Source organism: Scyliorhinus torazame, chromosome 11, assembly GCF_047496885.1.
Source record: "Scyliorhinus torazame isolate Kashiwa2021f chromosome 11, sScyTor2.1, whole genome shotgun sequence".
NCBI lineage: Eukaryota > Metazoa > Chordata > Chondrichthyes > Carcharhiniformes > Scyliorhinidae > Scyliorhinus > Scyliorhinus torazame.
The window spans coordinates 219027540-219041663 of record NC_092717.1 but is presented as its reverse complement, the minus strand read 5'-3'; the positions used below and the strand labels follow the sequence as shown (position 1 = coordinate 219041663).

The following is a 14124-nucleotide window of genomic DNA, read 5'->3' as shown; positions in this document are numbered from 1 at the left end:
GCCGCCCAGGGACATCTGTGTGTATGTGCGATTTTAATCTGCATATAGATTGGGCCAATCAAATTAACAAGTTGAGGAAAGGCTGGAGTGTATACGAGATGCTTTTCTGGACCCAAAGGTTGAGGATCCAATGAGAGAACAGGCCACCCTAAACTGGGTATTGTGTAATGAGAAAGGAATCATTGGTAAACTAGTTGTGATCAGCCCCTTGGGGATGAGCGACCATAATATGATAGAATTTTTCATCAAGGTGGAGAGTCCTGGAGGAAACCTACGCAGACACGGGGAGAACATGCCAACTCCATAAAGGCAGACACCCGAGGTTGGAGTTGAACTTTGGTCCCTGGTGCTATGAGGCAGCGGTGCTAATCATTGTGCCACCGTGCCGCTCTATTTACAAGGTGGATTTTATTTATATTTGTCCACAAGAGTAATGTTGGTGTGGCAGGAGCTATAAAACGTTCAGTGACGTTTATTTACTCGCTGGCTAGGCCAGTAATGCCCACATCCCCCGAATTAATCAATAAAACAACTGAATTAATGGAGCATCATTTCTTGCCCCCAAAAGCAGGGGTGTAAAGCATCCTCTCGAAAGCTGGGACCAGCTTCCAAAAGTTGTGAGACACAGTTGTGAATCTGCGCATGCTCTGGGGACCACGGTGCAGGCTGAGTGTGCGTGCACAACTGGCCTTGACGCCTTTCCAATCAATAGCAGGAGTTAGTGCAGAAACGTAGCCCATCCTTTCAAAGGGTTTACTTGAATAGCTTGCGCTGAGCTGTTCTGTGTTAACGTTCTGAAGCTCTGCTCAGCGTCGTGGAGCAAATTTATACACAGTTTGCGATCACAGAGATTTTACAGTGCAGAAGGAAGCCATTCGGCCCATTGTTCCTGCACTGGTTTTCCAAATGAGCAATTCACTTATTTAAATTCTCCCGTCTGCTCCCCACGGTCCTGCACATTTTACCTTCTCAGATAACAGTCTAATTCCCTTCTGAATGCTTTGATTGAAGCTGCCCCCACCACACTCTCAAGCAATGCATTCCAGATTCTACCCACTCGCTGCGTGAAAAGGCTTCTACTATCACTCTTGCTTCTTTTACCCATTATTTTAAATCTGTTTCTGGATCTTGGTTCGATTGTCAGTGAGAGGAGGTAATCACTTCTGCAGGGAAATTTGGCCATCACTCATAGAACCGTCTAATGATGCAGCACTGAAGGAGACTTCGGCCCACCTGTTCTCTGCTTGCCACTCGGGCAGCTTTTGCTGACTGCTTTATTTTACTTTCTGGAATCCAGGGGAAGCACTGCACCAGGGTTGAAAAGAGGCATGAAGTAAATTAAAAAGTAGAATTTAGATTACGTCGTGCTTGGCTTAAAAATCTGGATATGAGACCATAAGATGTAAGAGCAGCAGTACTAGGCTATTCGGCCCTTCAAGTCTGCTCCAACATTCAATGAGATCATGGTTGATCTGATATAATCCTCAACTCCATTTTCCTGCCTTATTCCCGTAACCCTTGATTCATTTACTGATTAAAAATCTGTCTATCTCAGCCTTGAACATACTTAATGACCCATCCTCTACAGCCACCTGCAGTACAGATTGCCCTCCGAGTTAAGAAATTCCTCCTCATCTCGGTCACAATGGGCGACCCCTTACACTGCAATTATGCCCCCTGGTCCTCGACTCGTCGACAAGGGGAAGCAGTCCCTCAGCATATGGGAGGAGAAAAGTTAAGACGAAGAATGTGAAAGGGGCTTCACAGTTTTAGTGACAGAGGAAGATTGTGTTATGGTGGGAGGCAATTAAATCAATCTTGGTTGCAACGTGAAAGACAGAATGAGCATTGATGTTGTGTCTGTGAACCTTTTTAAAGTGCTTTGTAATCAGTGATTTATTTTTGGAAGTGCAGCTGCTATCATTGATAGGTCCAATTTCACACAGCAAGATCTCACAAACAGCAACAAGACGAACCACCTGTGCTGTTTGACGGTGGACGGTTACATGACTCAAGTCAGGGTGGTTGGGATGCGCCAATTATAGCAGTCATAATCAAAGAGAGATAATGAAGGAGTAAATCCACTGGGCGCCGTCTGGAAAATTTCAGACATGCACTGCGGCACCTGGTACAAAGAGCCTGGGTGGTCACCGTTGAACGGGGCAACGCCCTTGCAGGTCCTCGTTGTGGCGCACCTTCCCACCGATGTCAGAGAAGTCTATGCTCAGGCGGGCCCTAAGTTTCCGTCCCATCAGCATCTCAGCTAGGGCCACCCCAGTCACGGTGCGCTGTAGCAAAACAGGAACCGGGCCAGCCAAGTGTCCGTCAACCCGAAGGCTGTTTTCGTAACGCGCTTTTGAACACCTTTCCCCTATCCCATTCGAAGCCGGGTGGTGCGGGGCGGTTCGAATATGTCACACCGCATTGGTCTTCAGAAAGTCAGAGAACTCGTTGTTCACCAAAGGTGTGCCATTGTTAGTGACGAACACCTTGGGTATGCCATGGGTACAAAAAGACAAACTCAGCTTCTCAAGCGTTGCCCGGGAGGTGGTTGCTCCCATCTTGCGGACCTCCAGTCAGTTGGAATTAGGAAGAGTCAATTAGGACGAGGAACATCAACCCCTGAAAGGGCCCGGCAAAATCGGCGTGCAACCGTGCCCATTGCCCCCCTGGCCATTCCCAAGGATGGAGGGGTGTGGCTAGCGGGAGCTTCTGGTGCTCCTAACAGACAGTACATTGTTGGGCCAATTGTTCAATGTCAGCATTCAGGACCGGCCACCAAACAGCTGCGTGCTAACATTTTCAGTTTTGACCCCCCCCGCCCCTCTAACTGTGACTGTTTTCCGGGACGATGACACATTTAACCCAAAGCAGGACACCATCCTCCACACTAAATTTGGACATTGTGGATGAGAAAGCCCGTAATTCACCTGGGAGATGTTGATCCTGCCCCACCGTACTCCACGAGATGTCAATCTTTGGAAAGAACCAGGTCCACTCACAGATGCTAGACACAGTGACCGGGAACAAGTTCAGAAAGTTAAGGGTGGCGACAACTAATCCGTCCTGGGAGGAGACAGGGGGCTAGTCGGCAAGGGTAGTCCGCTCAACACATCAGCGTGCGCATTCTGAGTGCCCGGCCTATGTTTGAAAGAGTCGTCGTAAGCGGCCAACAAAAGGGCCCCCGGCTGGATCCTCGCGGAAGCAATAGGCGGGATGGCCCTGTCCGCCTTGAATAAACCGAACAACAGGTTGTGGTCGGCAATGATGGTGAAATGATGGCCCTACACATATTGGTGAAATTTCTTTATTGCGAAATCCACTGCCAGACCCCCCTTTTCTATCTATTTTTTAAAATAAATTTAGAGTACCCAATTAATTTTTTTCCCAATTAAGGGTCAATTTGGCATGGCCAATCCACCTCGCTTGCACATCTTTGGGTTGTTGGGGCGAAATCCACGCAAGCACGGGGATAATGTGCAAACTTCACACGGACAGTGACCCAGAGCCGGGATCGAACCTGGGATCTCGGCGCCGTGAGGCCGCAGTGCTAACCACTGTGTCACCGTGCTGCCCTCTCCTTTTCTATCTATGTGTATTTACGTTCGGGAGGTAAAAGCAATCGACCGCTCTCTGCTATCTTCCATCCTGTGAGACAGGACGATCCCAATGCCGTACGGCAACGCATCGCAAGTGACGATGAGAGGCTTTGTGGGATCATAGTGAGTCAGTAACCCGGAAGACAAAAGCTGTTTCTTCACCTGTCTGAAAGGCGTTTCCTGTGGCCTGTGCCATGCCTACTCTTGGTTTTTCTTCAAAAGTAGATGCAGAAGGTGGAGGGCAGCATTGTCACGAGTTTCAGGCTGAACTTGTCATAATAGTTCACCAACCCAGTCCAAACGCAAAGTTGTATTTACCGTCAGCTATAATCCCCACATAACCAGACCGTCTTGTCTGGCTTCAATACCAGGACCACTAGGGCTGCCCAATCTGCAAAGTGCATGGGCCGGATGATCCCAAATTCTTCAAGCCGGCTGAGCTCGGCCTCCACTTTTGCCAGCAATTCATAAGGGACTGGCGGGCTCTGAAATGTCTCAGATGCGCACCTGAGTCGACATGGATTTTGGCCGCAGTACCCTTCATTTTTCCCAATCCAGGCTGACAGACTTCAGGTTACTTTTCCAGTACTTTGCTTAGGTCCCCAGATTCCATTTGGAGGATGTGTTGCCAATCAAGGTGCAGGCAGCTCAACCAATCACGGCTGAACAAACTGAGGCCATGTCCCTTCTCTACAATTAGTAAGAGGCACATCAGTGTCATTCAATTCCAAATGTTGCACTCCTTTCTAAATGCAGTTGCAAATTTGCCTCCCTGCAACGGGAGCCAGTATCCAGCTCCATATCCTATTGGTGTCCGTTCACTTGCACAGCGATTTTCTTGGGTGCAACACAAGGTTCCGCCACACAGGTGAGCTGCATGCAATCCTCCTCCTCTGGTTCGCCAAGCCGGAAAGTACAGGCCCTAGGCAGGCACCTACCTCTACAGGGGCCCAGGACCTCTGGCCAACCAGCGGCTTGCGCTCAGGTCGAGGCCCACGACCACATGTCCCACAATGGCCTGGCTCTCCTTCTGCAGATTCTGGGGAGGTATCCCATTCGGATGACTGTCTTCGACCAATGCACCGGGCCTGTACGATGCTTGGTCAAGGGGGGGAGGGGGTCGATCATCAGCACCTTGAGGCATTCGCGTGATAGGGAAGGATTTGCTGTACCTCTCCTTTGGCACTTTCGCGTGACAGGGAACTTTGCACGGCTTGCTGCAGGTTGAAGGACGGTTCGGCCCAAACTTTATTTTGCGTAGCCACATTTATTAATGCCACATACCAAGCGGTCGCACAGGATTTCTGACAGGGACGGGTCACATTCACAGAATTCAGCTATCTTTTGTAATCTCAACAAAAAGCGTGGGGTGGACCCACCCAGGTTCCTTTCCGCAGTATTAAAGTGATACCTCTACACAATTACAGATGGCGTTGGGTTAAAATGTTACCCCACGAGTGTTACTATCAACTCGAAAGTATGAGTGTCCAATACTGCAGGATAGGTGAGGCTCCGTATCACATCGTTAGTATGTGCGCCACAGGCTGTTAACAAAATGACTGTCTGGTGATATTCGCTGTCATACTGTTGGCCCTGAAAAAGTAGCATATTCTTTCTACATACTGAGTCCAATCGTCCAAATTGGTATCAAACACATCTAATCTTCAGAGCAAAAGAATGATAAATGAAAGGATTCTGACCTGTATCCAGCAGGGTTAGTGAGGTGGCTTAACCAACAAAGTTGCAGCGTCGACAAAAAAAAACATTGAATCTCGTCGCCAGTTTTGCAGACCTTGAAAGAGTCCACACCAAGTTGTAGAGAAAAATAAAGTTGTATTACAATAACTATTATTTACAGCACAAAAGATCACGCCCGGGATTCTCCAAAATCGCAGCAAAGCGTTGACGCTGGTGTAAACAGCAGAGTTTTCATGCCAGCGTTAACGGGCCTCTTGGCCCAGCGATTCTGCAACCCATAGGGGCCAGCACAGCACTGGAGCGCTTCACGCAGCTCTGGCAGCCGATACGGGCCCCAGCACTTTCAGCCGCGGGTCCGCACACGCGTGCGGCGGCCGGCCACGGCTCCGTGCACGCGGTCGCCGCCCGTTTTTGCGCCAGCCCCCGCGCAACATGGCGGAGCCCTACAGCGGCCCGACGCGGAAGAAGATAGCCCCCCCCCCCGGAATGTGCGCACCCGCCGATTGGTTGCCCCTGATCACGGGCCTGGCTGTCGTGGAGGACCCCCCCCCCCCCACAGAGTCTGATCCCCCCCCCCACCCCCCCCCCCCCCCACCAGGACAGCCCCCGCAGCCGCGACGCCGAGCCCCCGCCAGGTGGAACCATACGGGAACCATGCCGGCGGATCTCGGCCGGTCGACCGCGGAGAATCGTCGCAGGGGGCCCTTTCAATGGCCCCCAACCGGCGCAGATTCTCCGGTCGCCGGAGAATCGCATCTCGGCGTCGGAACCGATAGCGGCCATTCTCCGCCCCCGCGCCGATTGCGATTTCGGCTCGGAGAATCCCGCCCCTCAGCCGGGACTCTTCCTGGTTGGTACCCAAACTGGCTGACATTGTACCGAGGTTTAGCTATGCATGGTTTAGGGTTCCCCGCCACTTTAACGGGGGAACTCATATTCGGCGAGGTTCATGGGGAGTTTAATCATTGCCACTTCATAAGTCCCGTGCGGGTTATAACAAATGACACAGGGAGTAACGGGGATAATGCCAGAAGTGCATTGGTATGTACATCAGAAAAATACTGACAGGCTGGGTCTCTTTTCTCTTCAAAAAAGAAGGCTGGGGTGGTGGTCCTTGAAATAATGAAATGTTTTGATAGAGCGGATACAGAAACTTCTGTGGTAAGAGCATAACTAGAGATTAGCAGTGTAAGGTAGTCATCAGGAATTCCAATAGGGAATTCAGAAGGAACTTCTTTACCCACAGTGATGGGAATGTGGAACTCGCTCCCACAGGGAATGATTGAATATAGTTTGGCTATATTTAAGGGTAAGTTAGTAAGGGAGAAGAGAAAAGAACAGTGCTTCCCAAACTTTTTCCCATAGTGACCCCCATTTTAGTGTTGGAGAATTGGTGCAACCCCAAAGTGAGAGGGGCGATGGAGGAGAGTTGTTGAGCGAGGGAAGGGGGAGCTGTTGAACGGGGACCAATGATTTTCTCCACAACCATCTTGAAGAGTCTGATGAGGCCTTAGAGTTCGCGGTCATGCATTCGTGCTCTGGAGCCTCAGTACTGATCCCAGGACTAGCCCGCTTTACTTGATGACCGCCATTGCTGCCTCCGAGATCGTGAAATCAAAAGGTTGCGCTGTAACCCCCCAATCCGGCCCATGGTTTGAGGGCCCCAGGAATAGTGGGTTTTAATGATGATTTTAAATAAGGACAGATAGGAGGAGGCTGAGATGGAGCATAAACACTGACATGGACTGTTTGGGCTGGGTGAATTGTTCTTGTGCCTTATTACCTACGTAATCTTATATGATCCTCTCTGGAGTGGAGTTGAACCTTCTGACTCACTGTGCATGACAACCACCAGTAATTGAAGGCTGGCACTGGTTCATCTGCAGTGAAGAAAAACTGAAGGAGGAGAGAGACACACTTTTGCCTCCCCCTCCAGCAAAGATGTGATCAGTTTTAATTTAATCTGCAAAATACCACAGTGAAAATCTCATGTTTCAGCTGACTTGCACTGAATAGATTTCCACAGTCGTGGTTTGTCAAGAAAGTACTCCAAATGAAAAGCAGCTTAAACATATTTTGCTGGGGCGATGCACATGCAAATCTTGTTTCATGAGAATCAACTTTAGCTGTCTTGTTGGCCAAATGTTATTGACTCGCACTGAACCAAGTCAATGTGTAATTGAAAGATGATGGTTGTTCTAAGAATTGATGATTGTGCTTCCTGTTCCTCACAGATTTTCCATCCAGCTGAATATTAGAACCTATGCCTCCAGCGGCCTGGTGTACTATATGGCCCATCAAAACCAGATTGACTACGCAGCTCTTCAACTCTGGAAGGGACAGTTACATTTCCTGTTTAATCTTGGGAAAGGGACAACTGCAGCCATCCTGCCGACTCTTATTAATGACGGCAAATGGCATACAGTAAGTCCAGCACTTCTCCACGCTCACTTTTAGTGATATTCCTTACAGGGTATTCGTTTGTGTTCATGTTACTGCACTAACGTTCCACCAGGCATGGACATATGATCCAGAGATACGAGTTCAGACACCACTATGGCAGCTGGGCAATTTAGATTCAGTTAATAAAGAAATATGGAACTTAAAAAAGAAAGTATCGGTGAAGATGATCTTGAAACTACAGGACTGTTGTAAAAACCACACCTAGTTCACTTAATGTCCTTTAGGGAAATCTGCCATCTATACCCAGTCTGGCCCATGTGTACCTCCAGACCCACAGCAATTAGGCTGCCTCCTAAATGTCCTCTGAAAATGTCTAGTAAGTCACGAAGTTGTATTCAATGAAAGCACTTCCCACCACCTTCTCGAGGAGAATTGGCAATGGCAATATATGCTGACCGTGCTAATGATGCCCATGTCCAATGAATGAATAAAAGAAAATGCAGTTTGTACTGCGGAAGGAAATTCTATAAACATATGAATTAGGAGCAGGAGTAGGCCACTCGGCCCCTCGAGCCTGCTCCACCATTCAATAAGATCATGGCTGATTTGATTATAGCTTCAACCCCACATTCCTGCCTACCCCGGATAACCTTTCACTCCCTTGTTAATCAATAATCTATCTAGATCTGCCTTAAAAATCTTCAAAGACTCTGTGTTATAAACTCTGCCAATGTTAAATGTGAGGGTATCCCAAAGCCCAGAAGGGTAACTTGAAACACCAGGACTTAGTGGTGTATATTTTCAATTTGGTATAATGTGAGGAAAGATATGCAAACCAGTGAGGAATAGTCCAGTCTTGTTGTAATCAATCGTAAAAGAATATTTATTAACTTAAAAGAAACGCACAAGAAAGACTACAATAAAAGATAACAGTGCACTTAACCACAATAATGGATACACACACACAGTATGTCATGAAGCTAACTCTATTCCCACCTATCCATGTTCCATCGGTCTGAGAAATGTCCCTTGTCCCAAAACAATATCCCACGCAGTATGACTCGGTGTGAGTTGAAACGAGTAAATAATTACCACCCATAAGTTATCTTTAGGTTTGGAGAGCCTTTCATCCATTCAACATAGTTTCCCTCTGAGGTATTCAAAACCAGCAGCTTTGAGACTTGAGGTCTGTGCTTGTGGAAGAGTTCCACTTCTCAGCTGGACGTGGCTATAGTCTTGACTGCCTGCCAGATGTTGTCCTCTTCCTTTTCTACTGCTGTACCCAGTTAACCCTGCTATGGATATACTTAGCGATGGGCAATATATGCTGACCTTGCGCGCGATGCCCTTGTCCCAGAACAAATTTTCTAAAAGCGAATTGGATGATCTTTTCCTGCCAGACGCGTACCCCCGCCCACGGGTTTCCTGGAGGTGTGGAGTGGCTTCAATGGGAAATCCCATTGAGCAGCGGCGGGAGTGGAGAATCACGCCGCCAGCGAACGGCGCACCACCAAGAAACACCTGTCTGGGGGACCGGAGAACCCAGCCCACTGGATTTCTCCATTTGATGTTATTCTATTTATATAGGAACAGGAGTAGGCAATTCAACCCATCAAGTCTGCTCTGTAATTTAATACAATCATGGTTGATCGGACACTTCAATGCCTTTTACACTCACTCTCCCCATAACCCTTTACACTATTCTTAATCAGATACCCATCAATCTCTACTTCAAACATACTCAATGACTGAGCTTCCACAGCTCTCTGGGGTGGAGAATTCCAAAGATTCGCAACCCTCTATGTAAAGAAATTTCTCTTCATCTCGGTCCTAAGTGGCACTACCCTTATTTTGAAATTGTGCCCCCAGTTCTAGACTCCATCACCAAGGGAAACATCTTACCCGCACCTACCCTCTCTATTCCTTTAAGTATTTTGTATGTTTAAATGAGATCACCTCTCATTCTTCGAAACTCAAGAGAATGCAGGCCCAATTTCCCCAATCTCTCTTCATAAGACAGTCCCATTATCCCCGGAACAGTCTGGTAAACCTTCATTGCACTCGCTCAAAAGCAATAATATTCTTTGAGGTAAGGAGACGAAAACTGCACACAATACTCTAGGTACGGTCTAACCAAGCTCCTATACAATTGAAGCAAGACCTCACTATTCCTGTACTCAAATCCTCTTGCAATAAAGGCTAACATTCCATTAGCCTGCCTAATAATTTGCTGCACCTGCGTGTTAGCCTTCAGTGACTAATTGACAAGAACACCCAGGTCCCTTTGTACATCTACACTCTCTAATTTCTTGCCATTTAGGAAATACTCTGCACGTCCGTTCCTTCGACCAAAATGGATTACCTCACATCTTTCCACATTATATTCCATCTGCCATGTTCTTGCCCACTCACTGAGTCTTGTCGAAATCCTCCTCTAGCTGCTTTCCATCTTCCTCACAACACATATCCGCGCCTCACTTTGTATCGTCCATGAACTTGGAAATATTACATCTTGCCACCACTTCCAAATTATTCATATATATTGTGAACAACTGGGCCCAAGTACTGATCCTTGCGGTACCCCACTAGCCACAGTCTACCAACGCGAGAATGACCCTTTTATTCCTACTCTCTGTTTTCTTCCCGTTAACCAACCCTCAATCCTTGACGGTATATTTCCTCCTCTCCAATGTGCTTTTATTTTGATAATTAACCTCCTGTGGGGGACTTTATCAAAAGTCTTCCGAACGTCCAAATATATTACATCCATCAAATCTCCTTGATCAATTTTGTTAGTAACATCTTAAAAAAAATCCAACAAGTTCATCAAACATGATTTCCCATTCGTAAATCCATGCTGGACATGTCAAATCAGATCATAATAACCCCTCAGACCAAGCTCCTAGTATGTTGGTGCAAATTGTATCCTTATTCTTCCACTTTGAACTTCTATGGTTCTAACACCTATTTCTATTCAGCTTTGTTCACGCTACGCTAATTCGCATATCAAAAAACCTTTCAAACAGATGCACTCTTCATCAATTCGCCTTTCATCCCACGCTTCTCTGTATTTCATCCAAATCTTTAGGTTCTTCACTTTATTAAATCTTTAGGTTAAATCTTTATTTTACTCACTTCTTAAATCTTCATTTTCTTCAAAGATCTTGCCACTCTGCTTCCACTACCTTTTGAGGAAGAGAGTTCCAGAGTCCCACGACACTCTGAGAGAAAAACAACTCTCCTCATCTAGTTGAGTATTGTCGACATGTTGATTGTTTGAGTGCAGTAATTCTGAATGCAGTGTCCAAGAATTGAAACATTACAAAGAATGTTCCAGAGAAAACTCACAAAAGGTTTGGAATAGCATAGTTTCCTCGCCTGGTGGTGGGCCACATTTAAGGCGTACAAATGTTCCACCCAAAGCAAACCGTACAGGAAACTTGCATTGTGTCCTGGCGCTTTCAGGTCCCATCCAGTTTCCACCCCCTTCACTGCCCCTCCAGTTGTTCCCTGCTGGTTGTGAACCATTGCAGCTGTGGCACAAGCCTGTTGATTGTTGCATTGTGTTTTTGACATTAGAACCACGAACTGCTACAGTTCTATAAATATAATTTTTGTGTGTCCTTTTAAACCATAAATTGTCCTGGAAGCCAAATGGGTCCATTTTTGAGCTGCACTAGCAGTATGCTCTGTAATGTAGAGACCCAGATCCAGCCTCAAATTGGGTGTCAGGTCTCAATAGCAAGTTGCCAATATTTTTCGCACCTCCACAGACAAATCTCACATTTGAATGGCACAAGAACAGCTTCGTACTGAGCTGTAGGTAAACAGAGGAGTGTTTTGGAGGCAACGACAGAGGGGATGATTTCAGCGACTGTGGAGTCGGGTGAGATCTCCTGCTTGTTCTGGTTCCACTGGGAGTTGGCGGCTCTTGCCAACAGCAGTTCCTGAAGAATTATGACCAGGGCAGGCCCAAAGCCTGCACCAATCACCACTGTCCAGTATCCGTGAGGGGACCTAAACCAGGCATTGGCCCCTTCTTTACATAATTAAGGAACCCAACATCTACCTGAGGCAGACACATGAAAAATGGCCCAACCCAAATTTGGGTCTGGAGTTTCTCAGGTTCTTTGGGGCACAGGGTATTGGTCCCTGAACTTGGGCCTTCCTGTGCCAGTATGCCTGGTAAATTAGCAAAGGGGTTCTATTTCTACCACATGATTTCCATAAGGTAACTCTAGGCCATCAGAATAATAATGAATGGAGACTAAGGGCTTTGTCCAAGAAAAATCACTTCAGTCGTCACATGCATGGCGATGCGTCAGATCAACAGAGACCTTGGAACAGACCGGCAGTAAGACTATCGCATGGCTGAAAGAGCCTTGAATAGAGTGGGCCCGAAACTATAATTTTCACTGAATGAAATTTTAAAGTCATCGAACACTTCTAACTTTTAAAGTTGATTAAATGAAATCAATCTCAAGGGGTGAATTTCCACAAGGGGTCCCCCCTTTAGTTTGCTGTAATTTTAGCAGCAGAGCTATAGGAATCCTGGGAAAACAGCATTTGTGCTCTGTATTTCCAGGCTTTCCATTGCTCTGCCAATGAAGCTACAACAGACGAGCGACAACCCTCTGTGGAAATCAAACCCCTTGGTCCTCTGTAATCAGTAGCAACCTCACAATGTTTCAACTGCTTCGGTCCTAAGCTCTGGAATTCCCTTCCTAAAACCCTCAGCCTCTCTACCTTTCCTCCTTTAAGGTGCTCCTTAAAATCTTGATTCCTTGACCAAGCCTTGGGTTTCTCTCGGGCTCACTGTCAAATTTTGTTGGATGACACTCCCTGTGACCCAAATGCCTCCGCATGTTTCACTGTGTTAAAGGGTCGGGGAATGGGGGTGGGTTATATAAATCTAAGTTATTTATCAGGCAGAACACCAAAGATCCGTCCTCACGTTATTTTGCAGACTAAGTACATGTCAATGCTGAGAGGAGACATCTGCAGTGATGTTGGAGCCAGTAGCGAACCAAACATTGCAAAGTACTTTTCTGGATGTCAATCAACGAGAAAAATGGCCCATAATTTCAACCGTGAACAGAAATGGCATTGTAATAGAAAAAACAGATGGTGGGAATCTGAACTATGAACTGTGCAGTCACTCTGTTACAGTTAATGGGAATGTTGCTTCCATTTCTCTGACACTTTTCCTCCATCTTATCAAAGGTAAAGACAGAATATGCAAAGCGAAGAGGCGTGATTTCTGTTGACGGGAAGGAATCCAACTCTGCTCTGGGAGATGGTAATTCACTGGATGTTGAAGGAAAACTATACCTCGGAGGTTTGCCTTTAGATTACACCGCCAAGAAAATTGGAAATGTAAGAATAACTCGTGTCAGACATGTCAAGTGTTTCTTGGATACATTTTGCTAACATGCTACTATTCTTGTGGGTCATTATCACTGGTGATGCAACATGCATACTTCAGCAGAAATATATAAGTAACATTGATTACTGATCACACGGGAGTGAATTCAACCACCCCATACCACCAATGGGGAGCTGCTTCTGAAGGTTGTAAATTTAGTTCTAAGCTAATCATCAATTCCTGATGGTCTTGTAGCAGCATAAGAGCAAGTTTCCCATTCGGTTGAACTAAATGTACTGTCAGCCCACCATTAGATTCCATGCTATCAAGTTCTCAGCTGGGAAAAGCATTAGGTGGGAGGACTTGGGATATCTGCGTCACATAAGGAAGGGAAAGGGAGTCGAGGAAGGAAGGAAAGCAAATCGTGCCCTCTATTAGCAGATAGGAAATGGCATTATCAGCGACCATAGAAATGTGTCCCATCCGGTCCGATCCTCTCCTTACTGAAAAAGAATGTTGTCAGGCTGTAAAGGAAATAGATACAGGATTCTACCAAGAGGAATGATCTTTAAAAGAACACCATCCTAATGTGCTGTATTTATATTTGTAAAATTGATGCTTCAGTAAAATGAGGAAGGAAAAGAGACAATCCTTCAGTCATGTTTTTATTTCTTCAGTTGTGAGATTAGGTACAGTACTTGAATCTCAAAGTATTTTGTTGAAATTATTATTATGGTGCTCAGCATCGAAATATTACGCTGATGTAAATTATTTTGGTGTGTAAATAACAGGACAAGCAAGAGTTTTCTCACATTCTTGTCACCACAAGTTGAAGTTGTGCTCATTTTCTCACATTAAATAACTTCCCCAACTGAGACCATCGAAGTTTCAACACAGGCCCATCCATTTGGTCCATAGTGACTGTTGCCTACGGGGCTGGGTGCATATCTGATATCCGTCCAGACAAATGGAGACCTTGTCCTCTGGTCTTCTGAAGATAAAATTCAACTCTGTTCATGGTATTCAGAGGTCCGGGCCCCAAGACTGACCTGGACCACT

General features: G+C 46.4%; 1 protein-coding gene across 1 annotated transcript in view; it reads left to right on the top strand.

Moving 5' to 3' along the window:
* Positions 1-14124, top strand: part of lama1 (laminin, alpha 1) — a 470787-nt gene that overhangs the window by 422798 nt on the left and 33865 nt on the right. Inside the window, exons 58-59 of the mRNA XM_072468337.1 lie at positions 7532-7721; positions 12924-13076. Of these exons, the coding sequence (XP_072324438.1) occupies positions 7532-7721; positions 12924-13076 (343 nt within the window). The remainder of the gene's footprint in view (positions 1-7531; positions 7722-12923; positions 13077-14124) is intronic.